At 32.7% G+C, this 17,656-nt stretch overlaps 1 protein-coding gene across 1 annotated transcript in view; it reads right to left on the minus strand.

Moving 5' to 3' along the window:
• The window catches only part of LOC139487634 (zinc finger SWIM domain-containing protein 8-like), a 29,236-nt gene extending 13,644 nt beyond the window's left edge, over positions 1–15,592 (minus strand). The window contains exons 1-10 of the mRNA XM_071272555.1: positions 15,093–15,592; positions 11,615–11,768; positions 10,969–11,063; positions 9,928–10,100; positions 6,316–6,423; positions 5,605–5,686; positions 5,203–5,323; positions 4,434–4,629; positions 1,235–2,233; positions 149–290 (exon numbers count right to left, since the gene is read on the minus strand). Coding sequence (XP_071128656.1) covers positions 149–290; positions 1,235–2,233; positions 4,434–4,629; positions 5,203–5,323; positions 5,605–5,686; positions 6,316–6,423; positions 9,928–10,100; positions 10,969–11,063; positions 11,615–11,768; positions 15,093–15,273 — 2,251 coding nt within the window. The 5' untranslated portion in view covers positions 15,274–15,592. The remainder of the gene's footprint in view (positions 1–148; positions 291–1,234; positions 2,234–4,433; positions 4,630–5,202; positions 5,324–5,604; positions 5,687–6,315; positions 6,424–9,927; positions 10,101–10,968; positions 11,064–11,614; positions 11,769–15,092) is intronic.
• Positions 15,593–17,656: the final 2,064 nt, after the last annotated feature.

Raw genomic sequence — 17,656 nt, forward strand, 5'->3', positions numbered from 1 at the left:
TATTATATATAATCATAAACCTTGAACCTTTCTTCCAAAGAATAGTTCACCATTTCAGATGTTCTGATAAAATCATCTTAGGTTTTGATATAAATATTTTTGCATTCAAATTCAAAGGGGATTTAATAATGTTAAATTGATGCCATACCTTTTACTAAAGGAAGATTTGCAGTTTCAGCTAAGAGATCTGGTGGATTTGTCAATAATTCTTCAGCAAGCCTTTGAGCCAATCTACAAGCCTCTCTTGTATGACCATGTGCGTGTAATGCTTCTGCTCTGGCAAACAAAGTCTGCAAAAACCAGATATACCATATCGTCGCTGTTATGCAAAAACCTCGTATCTAAGGTTTTCATAATTTTACACCAGGCAATAAAAACTGATTTTTTTTATCGATTATTTAGAATTAAATATTTATGTTCCAATGTATGCAAAAATATCGTATCTTCTAACCAATCAATTACCAAGGCGAGCAAAAATTTCAGCACCTATATTGTATTTTCTAAGCTATACATAATATATTAGACAAAACTGAACCTGTTATAATCTCAGCTGCTAGTGCCATCTTTTTTTTCTTTTGAGATATGATATTTTCGCACAACAAAATGTCTCACCAATCCGACTACACTTTTTCGTCACTTGTCAGAATTCGGGTTAATGATTGGTTAGAAGATCAGATATTTTCGCATTCAGTGGAACATACATATTTAATTCTTAATAATCGATAAAAAGATTTCCGCAAAAAATTGAGATACGAGGTTTTTGCATAACAGCGACGATATACTCAATTATGAAAATTTTATACTTTCTGATTTAATAACCATAACTGTTATAGTGTTTTGTGTGCATTGAATGTATGTACAGTATTTTAGTCTGTCAAAAATGTTGTGCATTTATTGAAAATTATGTTGTTTTTTTACAATATACAACTTCATCATGTTCATAAAATTGTGTTCTTAAACAGGATGTGCACACCAAACAATTTAACTAAGATTATCAGTTAAATTTGATTTTTGAAATAGTAAATAGATAGCCATTAATTTAAAAGGTAATCTAACTTTAATGTTGCTAAAAATTACAGTAGAGGAGTACTAAATACAACAGGTATTCAAACCTTCAAAGTGAGCCAAATGAAATATATGTTTCTCTTATAAATAAGAAAAGCCAATATTTGCAATAATTTCATATTTTTTTCATCCCTGTATTAAAATACTTAAAATTAGTAAATTATCTTACATCCTGGAAATTTTCTTCTGTTAAACCCTGAGAAACTTCAGATTCCCCTTCATTGACTTTTTTGTCAGCAGAACTGCCTGGTAAAAACACTTGTCCTTCATCACCAGACTGCTGAGATTCAGAAGAACCTTCTTTCACAGTTACTGACTCAGATATTGGAAAAGACCCTATTTCTAACTCGTTTGGACTGTTTACATATATATCGGGATTAAATCTACTATTAGGTGGTGGAATACTAAATCCATTGGAAACTAAAGGATGATTGACATAATTATGCATATCTTGTTCTTCATATGAATTGCTACGAGAATTAACTTCTTTCATTTCAGAGCCAGAATCTGAGTCTCCTCTAAATAATGAGCTACTCCTCTCTGGTTCACAGAAACCCTCTGAACCAGAACTTAATGCTCCGTCATTTGTTACAGAATCTCTTGGACTAGAATTTTGTCGACTAGGAAAGCTGCTTGAATGATGATCCTGTAATATGTTGTGAGCTTGAGCAAGCGTAGTGTTATTATCAGTACTGATTAAGTTTTCTGAACACACTGTAACAGGTTGTATACGAGATCGTTTCTTTTCACTGTCATGACATTTGTTAAATCTATAATGAAGATTAAAACTCTCATTTTCTGAGTATGTGACACCTGGAATTCTATAGTCATCCCAGGTCAGACCACAGGCCTCAATACCAGGTCTGAAACCAACAAATATATCAAAGTCATTTTTCTTCAAATTATTTGCCCCACCACTAACATTTGTACCTCTGGCTGATTTGACTTTTTCAACTGTTGATATGTGCCATTCTTTGAACTTTGTACAAAGGTCATCACGCTGTATAGGTGACAATTTTGGATTTAGAGCAGCAAGCCGCCATAATGTGACAATTTCATCACAAAGACTAGATGCAGCATGCTGAGTTGCATTAGATCCATTAGTTCCATTCCCCCTGGAATTATTGCTGTTTGGAGAGGTTTTTGTTGTAAACCACCAAATCAGGATCTGAAAATACATAAACAAAAAACAATCAGTTTTCTTGTAGTTAGATTTATTAATAGGTGTTTAACATTCAGTAGCAAATATTACATGTTTTACATCAGAACAACACATAAAAGAAAGTCGTATTAAAATAGTTTCTTTTGTTTCAGACCAACAAGCTCAGAATTATTTTAACATAGTTCTCAAGATAACAGTTTGCTGGACGACATGTTTCCCCCAAAACCTTGAGAGAGAGAGAAAATGAGTTAACTATCCATTCTTAAAGATAGGTGTTGTTATTTATTACTTTCAGTAAGTTCTTACAAAGCTTTGCTTGACTTCTTATACATGTTATACATCCCTATAATGACGTTTTTTGTAATCAAAATAAAAATCAAAGAGTATGATTGCTCTAAGGGATACGATTGCCATTGTTTTCATTGATACATGTATTAGTATTATTTTCAAAAATAATTCAACTGTACTTGTAAAATGTAATTTACATAATCTGAATATTTATTTAACTTTAAAAATAGCCAATCCTCGATACAATTGTATGAACAATTTACTTATTGTGTTTTATTTTTGTACTATCAATTCCAAGTTTACTTTCCACAGCAGTCATTGAGTGTGAGAGAAGGTATTTCCCTTCGTACCTTATCATCTATTTTCCTACGTGAATTCTAGGTGGAAATATAGATTCCTACACTGCAACAGGTGTATTGCGATATTTCTCCACTCGAGACAGTTAAATTTTATTATTTAAAGCGCGAGGCTTGCCAAGCGTTTTAAATAATTAAAATTTAACTGTCGAGAGTGGAAAAATATTGTAATACAAGAGTTATAGAGTTGGAATCTGTTTCTCTGATGAATTCAATTTTATAAATTCTTTTTCAAAGATTTTCAGAAACTTGTGTTCTTTATATGCGACATCATCAGGCAAGGTCGCCTTTTTCATGACGTCACAATAGGAAAATTCAGAAGAAAACAGAACATTTTGACGTCACAATTAAATTTCGACTAATCATTTACCGAGAACAGATTTTTCACTAGTGAGGAGAAATATTTTTTTCACACCGTTCAGGAAATGTGAAAATAGCACAAAAATTAGAGAACCCCATTTCTAACTCTTTAAATATTTAATTTTCTTTGGGTCAGTGGACATGACTCCTTTCCATACACATTCTTCTGTTTAAATTGTGATAGCTTTTAATATAATACAACGTCTATCGAAAGAACGAGTTAAATTTTCTCGATGTATAGTCGTATTTAGATCCGGGATTTTGATTCAGAATTGACAAAAGTGTACGGGAGACGACTCGAAGTGATAATATGGAAGACTCCATTTCGGCTGAATGGCTGTTCTAGTTACACCTTTAGGTTGTGGACTAATTTATTTTAATTTAAATGATGCATATGATTTAAAATTATGCAACAACAATAACCCTCAATAGCAGATAGACATAGAAAGGATCTCGTGAGTTTCAAATTAATCAATGGAGTTGGGAATCCAGAGCAACTATTCAATCTGATACCCCTTGAAGTCAAGAAAACTAGAGGCATGCGAATAATTATCAGAACAAACCCTAGATTTGTGATTTGTAGCAAGGACGTATATTAAATGTTAATTAAACGACCTCCATTTCTTTATTGAAGTACAATAATAAATATCAGTTTCATAACGGTGACAAATAAGAAAACTCCACTTCAGTTCTTATATGCAATAAATAGATTTATCAATCGAAATTCAGAGAACTCTCGTATATTAACAAAACTTGGGAATTCCCTCTGACATGTTTCTAAATTTATAATAAACACTAAATATAAATACTGCTTAATTCTGATTTTCCGTGTTGTTAAAAACTCCAATTTAAGTCAAGGAAAATATCGAAACATGAAGATCATGAGAAGAACATTATAAGACAGTTGTTTAAATTCAATCCTTTTGTTAGTTTTCACCATTTAAAGCAAGACAATCTTAAGAATCTGAGATGTTCCTTAATGTTTAGAATAAAACGGTTGACGTGCGGGCATGGCCCTCAGTCAATGGTAAAAGTCTACAGATAGCTTAAAAACAATCGTATCCAAAAAAATCCTTTTGCGTCTATTAATATAGTTCATTTATCATTAACATGATAAACATATACAAACTTTCTAATTTCTGCAAACATTGCATATAGGCTAAATGATTTAAACATTGTTTTCTTTTCTCATACTCTCATACCTGTTCACATTGTAAGACTTCATCAGTTATAATTTCTAGAAGAGGAATGGCATTAGTATCATTTCTTCTGAACATTTCCCTGACAATGGACAACAGATTCCACATTCCTTCTGGTTCCCTTCCACGTAATGGTCTCAATAAACTCTGCCATTCTGCTGCAGCAGGAGGAGCAGTGGCAGACAAATAATTCACATCACTAAAATAGATTTACAATTACTCATGACGATTCAAAGTTAACATTTTAAATGAATACTGACCTAGATGCATCTTTATACTACGATAAATCATTGTAGGTTACTAAATATCTGAGAACAAAACTTGAATGTTAAAAATCTACCAATGGCATCAAAATAGAAGGTTGGAATGAATATGTTTATCTTCCTAGATGCAACCTTACATCTAATTATATGAATAAAGGGAACTAAATTTAGACATAAAACTTGATGTTAAAAGAAATGAAGCTTAAAAAATTTAACAAAGACACTAAAATGTGAAATATGGGTTGTGTGACCTTCCCCTTATGGCACAAGATCAGTGTCACTCAAATACAACTGCATTCAAAATTATTCAGTAGTAGGTTTATATTGTTGGTAAAACATTGATTCAATCGTGTAGCTAAAGTGTGATTTAATTGTTAAATTGAAAGATCCAAAATTACAATGTTATAGTTACAAGTGCATCGCTTTCATAGATATGCAAGTTTTAAAATATGTAAGATAATTTTTTTCTCCATAACAAATAATTGAATTTATAGTATTTCAAACAGTACCTGAACACCATTGGTGATGGAACACAGAACTTGACAAGAGTCTTCTTGACATTTTCATGAAGTGTTGCTTCATCAAGACACCAGGATGTCTGTTCATTGGCTGATGGTCCTGCTGTAGGATCTGTTTAAATAAAGTTCCATGTTTGATTCATAACTAGTTCAGTGTTGTTTTTGAGTGAAATAGTGCAGAAACAAATTTCTTCTACAAATTGTTCATTTCTGTTGGGTTTTTTTATTATTACAGTGGGTGGCTGTTTAGCATCTTTTACACAAAACTGGAAAAGCAATTAATCCTGTCAAGACATATTATTCATATTAGAAATGAAATGGAAGGAATGTTTGTGATTCACAGCAAAATGCTTAGAAATAAATAAAATCTTGTCAATAATCTAAATTATTTACCTGGTGCCCCTCTGACTGTATTGATGGCAGCTTTTTGTGAAGATAACAGTTCATCAAGAAGTCTTTGAGCTGTTGGCAAAATCTGTAAAAAAAAGTTATGTCACACATTTCATAAATAAAATGTTCTTTTCTGCAAAATGTTTCCTTCAGATATTTTTTTTAGTGAATTATAAATGTGAGGAGAGCTACTTTATTTTTCATTACATTATTCTGGTTTAGAAAATGTGTGAGTCTTCAATGGAGGACATGTGATATATCCACTGCTGTCTTCAAATAAAATGAGCAGAAATTAACATGAAACTTCACTAATGCATGTATCAAAATATAAGTATCATTTTGTATCACTTTGTATTCTGCAAATTTATTTGATCTCTGTTCAGCTGGTACTAAGGAGTTGTGTACTAACAAAATGTGAAACACATAATGATGATAGAAGTGATCCCAGTGTGTCAACACACCTGGACCTAGCCATTACTTACCATATTTACATAGTGTTTAGTGTTTTCAACACAAAACAATTATTTGTATGTTACTTTTGTAGAAAGATATAAAAGTGTTGTCAGCACACTTTTTTACTAATAAAATTATATTTGGTTATTATAGAATATATATCTAAACTTCAGATTTTCTTCACATGCATCTGAATGTTATAATATACTGATGTCCAACATGAAGTATTTTCTATTGATACAAATATCTTACAATACAAACCTGTTGTGGTAATTCACTAATAAGATATTGTGCAAACTTTTGCAACTGATCTCTCTGTAATCTTGATAAAGACTCAGAAACAGGTGCCCTTAGTGTTACAGCATTTGCCTATAAAATTTAAAATTACAATAGGATTAATTATAATACAATCAAAAACAGTAGAATCTAAAGACACCAGGGTTTCGCTGGCGGTCGCCATTTTCGCAATTTGCGAAAAAATAATAATTGTGGCGATTAAAATTCGTCATTGGCGAAAGAATTTGGCGAAAGAAATATATATATATCGATTTATTTTCAGCCATCTTGTTTATTTACTTTTTTCGGGTTTCTCTGACTTTACCGATCAGACAATACTCGGAATTCACCTTGAACTCGTTAAGATTTTGACAGAAAATCAATAATCAGCTGATTGCATTTATAGCTATAGACATCAAAGGACTAATCAATAAAGGTGTTGATTGTATGATATGACAAAATGATATGGTTAAATGGCTTCTATCACATGTCACAAAAGAGATTTATTAACCACTTCGCGACGCACGTGTTTGAAGTAAAAATTTTACGCTTCCTCTCCTTCTTTTAATGATAGTCCACAAAAGAAAACTGTTGTTATGACGAAAAATGATCAAAAGCAAGAAAGGTCTCTGATTTAAAACTTTATCATTTAACTTTCATATAGATAATTGATTTGAGTGGGTACTTTAAAGTCGTTTCAGTGACACACGTGTTTCAAATATATAGTTTTACTTATTTACGATGGTATAGAAAAGAAAACTGTCGTTATGAAGAAATCTAGATCCAAAAGGTTGGCATGACAGTAACCCTAATGATAGGGTCAATTTAATGACTACACCTTACACGATGGATCAATTTCAAGTGATAAAATGTTTTGTTTTGTTGTAAAATCCACTTCTTATTTAGGGGGAAGGGGTATGAAAAAAAGGAAATTTTTAAAAGGAAAATACATTTGTGTTACTTGGCGAAAAATTAATAATAAAGTGGCGAAAATTATATTGTTTTGGCGAAAGAGGTGGCGAAAAAAATAATTGATCCAGGGGAAACCCTGAAAGACACTGAATTCTTTCATACATTGTATAATGGTATGTACTTTTTTTTAAGTACACCCATCAACAAAATAGAGGTAACAAGAAGTCTGTACAACCCTTTGTTGAACAAATTAATATTGTATGAATAATATAAAAAAGTTCATAAACACACACAAAAGAAATTTTCAGGGACATAACAGGGTTGAATTTAAGCCTTTTTGTGTACTGGCCAGCTGGACCAGTGGACTGAAAAATCTACTGGTCCGGATCCAAATAAACTGGTCCTGCAAAAATGAATTTCTTTATCAAAATCTGGATCAAGGGCAGAAAAAAGGTCAACATCATCATAATCCCCACGATGACCATAGGGTGCCCAACTGGATTGTCTGGAATTGTTCTGCATTTCAACAGCCGTGACTGGATCATACAATGCTACATGTATATAGTCAGTGTGAAACATAATTTAACCATTCGATCTTCTTCCCAGGATTTTTTTTATGTTTATGTTTCCTTTTGTCAATTTCATAAATGTTTCCAATCTTCCTTTTGAATGTCACCTTATTTGATTTTTTTTGTCCTGCGATTTAACCCCTTCCAAAAATTTCCACATTTTGTGTTGTTGTGAAGGATGCTCACTCTAGATATTAATTAAATTGATCAATTGTAATACTTAATACTCCCAGTACTGTAGCGTTAGGCGCGTAGCTACATTTACATCAAAACGCCCGGGCGTACACTTGAATTTTGATAAAAAAAAAATGTATTCTAAAGAAAATAAAAAGAACTTGTTAGACGCACATCAGTTTTATAATTCTTTCTTCATTGGCTTGTAATTGCTAATCAAATGGATGAAATTTACTTTTCAGCCAAATGGTATCATAAATATTATCTATTTGTTCATTTTCTGTCAAGTTTGAATCTATACTGTGAGTTCTATATGTACTCACTTCCCATTTGTTTAAAGCAATTCATTATCTGCTGAGATCCGTTTTGTGGTTTACAGTTTTGTCGACCCGGATGGTGAAATATATATGACACAAAAGCGAGACATGGCGATCCTAGATGGCGTCGGTGGCGTCAATATATTTAGGTTTAGTATGTTCAACTTTTTTTTTAAATGACAATAATATTGCCAAACCTTTGTGAAATTTTAAGGAAGTTGAACAGAAACTGCTTATGGTCAAAAGAGTAAACTGACTAAGAGCATAATATTGAAATTATATGGACATGGAGTTAATTTTCCAGTGTTTTACAAACAAAATTTACAGGTACTAAGTAATAGATAATAGTCTGCATGGGGTTTATATTTTTTACACAATTTCTTTGTCAAAATTTCATCGAATTAAATATAACTTTAGCAGAATCAAAGCATTTTTTACATTTTTTGTCTGAAGCAAAGTTTTGAAAGTAAAATTGAGAATGCAAATAGGGAATTTGTTAAAGAGACAACAACCAGACAAAAGAGTAGACAACAGCCGAAGGCCACCAACAGGTCTTCAATGTAGCGAGAAACTACCACACCCGGAGGCATGCTTCAGCTAGCGCCTAAACAGAACATACTAGTATACCAGTGATAATGGCAGTCTTCAGCCCAGGCTTGTAAAATTGCTCTCGGGCCTGTAAAAATCATATCTACAGGCCAACAGAATCTAACCAAAAATTTTCAAAAATTGAGCTCCAGGCCTGTAGATTTAACAGTTCATAGCGAAGACTGTAATGGACATTCAATGTTTATTCATTTTTCAGTATTAAACTGAGAGACTGTATGTTTTTTTTTTTAAATAAATTAATAAACCTTCATAGATTGTCATGAAACTTGGGCCGAAACTAATATTCCAGATCAAGTAAAATATTTAAAGAAAAATCCTGTAATGGACTGCTAAATGGATTCACTTCGTGCAGGGAAAATCTCAGACAAGGAGTTTTTGTTGGTTGAGTGCCCCTACTGCTCTCTTTAAACATATTTTAAAATTACTGGTTTTGACATTTTCTCTAAATCCAATGACCATTATATTTCAAATTAACAAAATGAATAATTTACATAACAAATACACCATTTAGATTCTAATGTATGTTGCAACTGGTGATTTTTTTATGACAGGAATGGTATCCATTCTCGATTAATCGTTAGCTTCCGGGGGCTTCGCTCTTTAGCTCTAACTCACTACCAGCAAGTGTTTGACATGGACCCGTTTGGGGTCCTCGGACCCCTCACCAAGGTTCGGGTGTACACATAAAATTGACCTAGCTACGCCACTGAGCGTTGATTTCAGGTAAATTTTATTGTAAACAAACCAAGATTGTGATGCAATCAGTGATTTTTATCAACAAATTTCTACTGGTCCAGCAGACCATCAGCTGACAAAATCTACTGGTCCGACACAAATTCTACAAGTATTGGACCACCGGAACAGTGCCAATTTCGACCCCGGCATCAGACTCAAGTCAATTGCCTATATCCTAACCAAAATTTGGTTGTGTTATTTTCTAAACATGGTATTTATAACACAGGTATACATGTACTCAATATCTTTTCATTGGTTTTATATTTAGTAAAAAAAAATACCTGATGAATTCTGTACAAACATAAAGCAACCACATGTGAACACCAAGAAGCTCCATTACATGTACATGTACAAGATGATATTCTTCTCCTATCAAACACAACAGCTACTTGAAAACTTCCTTTATTCTGAGCCATAACTGGCGGTGGAGTTAATGTTGCACTCAAATGGAAACCTGAAAATCATTTGTCAATTGTTATATATTTGTATAGTAAGAAAAACTCTCTTATCGGTGTGTGTATAAAAAAAATATACCACAAATGTAGGTCCACTGACATTTAACACTTCCATTATGAATTTTCAGTAAAGGGAACCCATACCAATGTACAGTGTTAACATTTTTATGTGATAAAATAAACTTTTTGAATGTGATCCCCAGTTTGTTTCTTTGATTGGATTAAGAGATAATAAAAAAAACAGAGCCAAAAACAAATGTCAGCTGACTAAATTATTTTAAAACCCTTTCTTTAACAGTCACAAATCCATAATTTCTTAAGAGTACTGAAAATGGTAACAGAAAAATGCAATTCTAACCCATTGTGTTTATTTCTGATGAATTTACATAAAAAAACAACAATAAAATAGCATCTGAAAACTATCTATAATGCAGATTAGCTCAAGAAAACTTAACTGATAACTCTTTTGCAGACTGAAAGATCAAGACTTCTAGTCTTCTAACTGACATCCTAACATAGTACATGAGCTCAAGAACACTAGCAAATGACACTCTCTATTGCAAGCTGTTCACTAGTAATAATCACACTGTATTACTCTATACCTGGTAGTTTTAAAAGAATACTAATAACTGGCACACTATTTTGTACAATAGTACTTCAAAAGCACCTTATTTATTTTAGTACTGCCTGGTTCTTACATAAAATTAATTCACACAAGCCAAGGCTCTACATGCTCTAAGGCTCTGTGTTGTAGACCGTAATTTGACCTAAAATCTTTCATAAATTGTTACTGACGACGGAGAACTGTCTCATTGGCACTCATACCACATCTTCTTATATCTATGTCCCTTAAGAAATATTAAGTACCTATTTGAAGGGCATCTTTAACCGACTTGGTTTTATATAAATGTTCTCCTTTCTGGAATTCATCAGCACTGCCATTTGCAAGACAGGAATACAATCTAAAAGAAAATATTTTATATACATGTAAGTTTGCATATGAGAGAATATACTTTTTTCTGCACAAAGAAGGAACATAAAATCACAGTGAAGGATTATCCAACCCCTGAATAATCCCTGCAGGGTAATCAGCAACTAGGATTCAGGAGCTGCTACAGGTTAATTTCAATTAATATAATATTTTCTAGGTACAAATGTAGATCTATTTGACTTGTTACCATTACTTATTAATGTGGTATAAAATTCTATACCCAATAAAATATTTCAAGAAGTGGAGGGGGATTGTCTCCCCTGACTCACTCTTATGATGAATATATAATTATATACTATCAGATTATTCAATCCATCTTGTTTGGGAAAGGATTTGTAAAGGTGTTGCCTTTTGTCCAATCCCTTAGTTTAAATTACGTTTTAATGTTTGAACAATAAAATAAGTTGAATTGAAGGTAATTCTTGAATCTAAAATCACCAATTCCTTCACAAAATTTAGAGAAAGGTACATTTAGGTAGATGTTCTGTAAATTATTGGTAATCAAGGTAAGATTTATTGTACCTGATATCTTCTTCATTTTCTGGAAAACTCCAAAATGCAATCCTAAGCTGTACTTCATCTGGAATGGGCTGTGGAAAATGTTCAACAACTTCAAATGGTATGTGACAGGCCACAGCTTGAGCAGCTAGTTCTACCAATGATGGAATTTTCCCTTCTACATTAAAAAAAGAAGATGCTTATAAATTTCATTGCATATATGTATACAACATTGCATACATTAGTTTAACTTTCCCTTGATAACAATTTTCACATGTACATGTGTATACCCTGTAATAATTCATATTGTCATGATCGTACTGAATGTTTTGTGTTAAGTCTGTCAACACCTCACTGTACATATAAAGTTTAACTGTAAATGTGTTTACACTTCTGAAGCCATGGTTTGCTTTAATTTTATTTAAAGAAATCAGGGTGTTAAACACTTAAGTGTCTATTTCACTTTATATTTTATATAAAATACTAAAATAACTGTAAAGATATATAACTGATTTCTACAGTTATATATCTTTACAGTTATTTTTTTTAATACAACCAAAAGAAACTACATTTGTACATGTACATCTGATCATTCATGTTAAGAGATTCTTAGCAAACATGTGAGACATTAAATGAAAAGTAAGTACTACTAGTTGAAAAAGTTTTTGGATCTGACTGAGATTTTTATGGTTATTTTAACTAAGATGACCAATAATGGATTGTAACATTTGTGTGCCATTATACCACTGATTCAAAAAGTAGTTGTATGCAAAAGATCAGTTATTTATTTTTGTTTTATTGTCACCATGATTTCAGATTTGTCTGAGAAGACATTCTCGCAGCAGGATGGTAAGGATACTGGCCCCAGACCACAATTAAATTCTCTATTAGTTCTTTATAACGTTTTGTCGAATTAAAAAAAATGCACCTAATCTTTTTGTCAAATTTTTTGTTTGTGTAAAGTACAGTTCTAGTCCAAAAATATATCCAACATTCAGAAAGATTGCTCTGCTGTATTTTACAAAGGAGTAGGTCCGGTAAGACCCCTTTTTGGCCCCAAAATATAACAGTTTTACAAAATTGTTAAAATATAATTTAAAGTTATTTATTGGTCAGAAGAATGCTTCTGCTACTTAAATATTGGCTGTTTTTGACAATACAATGCCCATATATCGGGTTGTAGCACCATTTAGTCATGCTAAATTACTGAAATCTTCAAAATTCTTGCATTTTAGTTAAATTTTAGACAGTTTCCGTGTAAAACGAAAGTGGCCGCATTCGTGTTCATCCTTAATATTGAAATGTAAGTTGTATTTTATGATAAAACATAACATATCTAAAGATTGTGGATGAACACGGTTGCGGCCACTTTCATTTTTTACAAAAACCATCTGTAAAGTGACATTTTTCTGCATATTTGGTAGATTTTTCATATTTGAGCTTGAATCGGATCGTTTTTAATGACTAAATCAGTTAAAATCTTTCACATAAACTAATTGAATCGAGTGAAATAGACACTTAAGTGTTTAAACAGTGGTCAAAATCTATCGTCAGATGAACCTGAAATTTGAGGCCAAAATCAGTCCTTACCGGACCTACTCCTTTAGCCAATACACATCCATACCCCTATGGACAAGTCAAGAGATGTTCCGAAAACTGTAAATATCACCTTTTTGCACCTAACCTAATCACTCTTTCCATATTAAAATCAGTTAAAATAAAACATCCAAAAGTTTATTTCAACTCTCTTCTTTCATTTCCACCCCAGAAAAACTAAGAAATGTATGAGAAAGGGAAGAAAAAAAATAAAGAAAAAATACACTGTAATTAAAGGGAACTATATTCGTGGACAACAAAAAGCAGGATCATTAATTGTGGTCTTGGGCCTACTAGTACAAATATTTTTGGAAGTCAACATACTGACCATGGGTCTCATGGATAAACTTTTATATCACCTGTAATAAATGACTTTCTTATTCATGCATTTTCAGTACAATTCCCAAGGATTATGTTATAAGTTCCTTGTACACTGTTGTAGTTAGTTACTGAAGCTTTTTCTCAGTTAACCTGATTGGGAAATAATTTGTTTTGATTGAAAATGTTCTGCCTGTTTACTGATGCAAGAGGATGCTTATCAATTGATTATGAAACAAGAATGTGACCCAAGTACACGGATGCCCCACTCACACTATCATTTTCCATGTTCAGAGGACTATGAAATTGGGAGAAAAACTCTAATTTGGCATTAAAATTAGAAAGATTATATCATAGGGAACATGTGTACTAAGTTTCAAGTTGATTGGACTTCAACTTCATCCGTAACAGACATTGAAAAGCATGCTTAATTTTGTAGTTATACAAATTCATATGATCTGAAGATATCTAGACATTTAAACCTTGTTCATGTTGTTACAATATACACCTTATCGCTATTTGGAATTTGCTATGGTGGAACTTTTGACGTCATACAACCATCACTTTACCATAGTCAAATATTTTCTACTGTGACGTAAAAATTTTACAGGAACCTTTGCAATGTCCGGTAATGGCAGACAAATAGCGATAAGGTGTATTGAAGCACAATCACTAGTTATTATCAATAGGGGGTCTCATTGGGGGGTTCAGATCCTGGGTCCCGCTTACTCTTTTGTCAGATTCCTGTTTCCCGCTTACACTATGTATGTAAAAAAAATATTTTTTTTTGTAATTTCCCATGTCATGCTAGACTTTAATCCCCATTTTCACGGCACAATAATTTGACTTTCACATATTACACTTATAAAAAATCATCAATCCCATGTCACGCTTAGACCCCATGAGACCCACTCCTTATAAATAAAAGCTATTTATAAGGATAGGCGACCTTCGTATCATCGACGTATGGATGGTGCCGGTGTATACACCTTAATGCTATTTGTCCACCATAACTGGAAATCAGTTTCCCGTAAAATTTTGATGATATAAAACAAAATATCTTATGCCATAAAAGACCTTATCGCTATTTGTTCACCATTATTGGATATCACACAGGTTCCCATAAAATTTTAATGTCATAACACAAAATATCTGACGCCACAATGGAAAAGTGATTATTGTATGCGTCAACAGTTCAAGCAGTTGGGTCAGCCGGGATTAGCGATAAGGTGTATGGAAAAGCGATTGTTGTATATGTCATAAGTTCAAGCGGCAGGGTCAGCTGGGAATACTAATAACATGTATTGAAGTCCTTAAATTTAATGCACTTTTTTTGCAACATTAAACATATTTTTAAGAGATTTATTATTCTAATGGAATGTTAGTCAAGGTACATTGTATGTTAGGCAGTGGAAATCAGAATAGTGTTTACAGAAAGAATTACTGGTATAAACCCATGACCATGGACATATGGAATGTAAAATTGACTCATGTCATAGGAAAGTACCAAAAGTGCTGTATTTTCATCAGTAATGTAAATTGCATTGTATAAGCCGCCTGGATGGCTTTCTTTAGCCATTTTACTCACCCTGCGGCTTAGTTATAGTGGACGGTTGTTGACCCCCATTTTGCCTTTTCCAACCTCTCCAATTCTGACAAAGACTTTCTGGCTCGCTTATCCACGAACACAAGGAGTCTTCGTCAAATCGATCGCTGTCATCAAATGAAAATCTATCCCCTTCGTTATCCCAATCAAACACAAAATCCATAATGATAAAGGGTTCTTTGTTTCAAGCCCGAAGGCGCAAGTCTGAACCCAACATTGTCGACTGCTCCCAGTATTTTCTCGTGGTGTTTTCGCTAACTAGCATCGTAATTTATTTAATAATCGTTAAGAATTTGATTGAATGTGTTTTAAAAGACCTTATTTACTGTAAATATCGTAAGAAAATTTTGATTAAAGTACTGAAAATGAGCCCAAGTGGCAAGTGGGCAAATTCAGCTGTCCAAAACAATAATATCCGATCGGGAGTACTCGACAGTTTTCGTCCACCACCGTTATCTCGCGAGATCATCACCAAGGTGTCCGTCTTCATCCTCATTTTGTTATGCCCAATATAGTTATTGCTTGGAGATTTTTTGTAGAGATACTTCAATACATTAAAATTTAGAAGTTAAGGAACAATACTTATATAACTTTTTTTTTTAAATTCTGATTCCCAAATTTATGCAAAAAAATATTCTACTGACTATCATAAATTAGTTTATAAATAGTCGGATCCAAGTTTCCCTATAAATTAAATGATCAGAGGACAAAAAAATATTCTGAATCCAGATTTTTCACATACCTTAGATCACCTTATAGTGTTCAATTTAGAACAAACTCCTTTCATTTTTGGTGTTGAAAAAACTCAATAAAATTGTTTGCGGTTTGCGTCGAAATAAAACTGACTTGGACCAAATACCATATTTATTAATATTACGGTGACCCTATCTTTTCTGTTGATATTTTCAAAGCATTTTCTAAAAGCTATATTCTCGTATTTTATAATTTAGTTTAGCTTCTAATCACATAATGATGTTTTTCCTGCATAATATAAAAAAGAAGATGTGGTATGATTGCCAATGAGACAACTATCCACAAAAGACCAAAATGACACAGACATTATCAACTATGTATAGGTCACCGTACGGCCTTCAACATGTTCAACAATGAACAAAGCCCATACCGCATAGTCAGCTATAAAAGGCCCCGATAAGACAATGTAAAAAACTGAATTCAAACGAGAAAACCAATTAACGGCCTTATTTATGTAAAAAAATGAACGAAAAACAAATATGTAACACATAAACAAACGACAACCACTGAATATACAGGCTCCTGACTTGGGACAGGCACATACATAAATAATGTGGCGGGTTAAACATGTTAGCGGGATCCCAACCCTCCCCCTAACCTGGGACAGTGGCATAACAGTACAACATAAGAACGAACTATAAAAATCAGTTGAAAAGGGCTTAACTCATCAGACACATATTATAACCATATAAAATGTATCATTTGTTCACACTATCATAGTCACTACTGTAGATTGAGAAAATGCGCCGTGACCTATAATTTTTATTATATGCTTGAATATATATATATATATCAATATATACTACGTTTTTGCAAAGTATATATGATCAAATTCTATCATTTCTAATTTAGACTCCAATACCACCTTGAAATATAAAATTATGCAAAAGCACATCTATAACAATGACATAAGAATAGAATAATATCCACATTTGACATAAGTAAATAAAAACGTAAAAAAACAAAAACAAAAAAAAAAAAAAATTAAAATCTTTATTAATATGCTAATGTTCTGATAATATAGTAATTTGATTAAAATTGTCAATTGAATTTATCATTTACAAAGAAAAAAAATATTTAAACTTGGATATTATATGAACTTACTATCACAGTAATAAGTTATTCAAATGAATGCTCCCTTAATCTGTAAAAACAACTGGTTTTTATGTCGGAATACACACAAAACTATTTCGATTATTCAGTTTTAGATAAATATCATTTGTGTTATAATGACAATAATACATGAGTGCCTGGGTGGAGGTCCGGCTTCGCTTCAGTTTCCGAGTTTATCTTTAATTGAGCCGTTTTTCTCTATTCTGTACAGTGGCGGATCCAGGGGGAGGGGGTCCGGGGGTTGGAACCCCCCTTTTTTTGGCCGATCAATGCTTTGAATGGGAGCATATAGTTGGAACCCCCCTTTACTCTGGGTTGGGACCCCCCCTTTAAAATGGCTGGATCCGCCACTGCTGTATATACAAATCCTTGCCTAAACTTAGCATAAATCTAAACTTACTCTAACAATGAACTAAACCCTGTCTCCTTAAGAAAATGAAAACCCGGTCAATTAAGGATATAAGATAAAAGGCAGAGGCAATCTCCCCTATGTTTGAGATGTCTTGGAGATGAATATATAGAAGACCTTCACCTATCCACTATAGTTTATATTGCCATTATTTTACCCATGAAAGTATTGTATTGAAAATATAAGACCATGTAATACCTCTATGGTTACCGAACATCATCACAGTCTCATCAAAATAGACCATACACTTTTTTTTTTGTTTTTTTATATC

The sequence above is a fragment of the Mytilus edulis genome, chromosome 9, assembly GCF_963676685.1.
Source record: "Mytilus edulis chromosome 9, xbMytEdul2.2, whole genome shotgun sequence".
Lineage (NCBI taxonomy): Eukaryota > Metazoa > Mollusca > Bivalvia > Mytilida > Mytilidae > Mytilus > Mytilus edulis.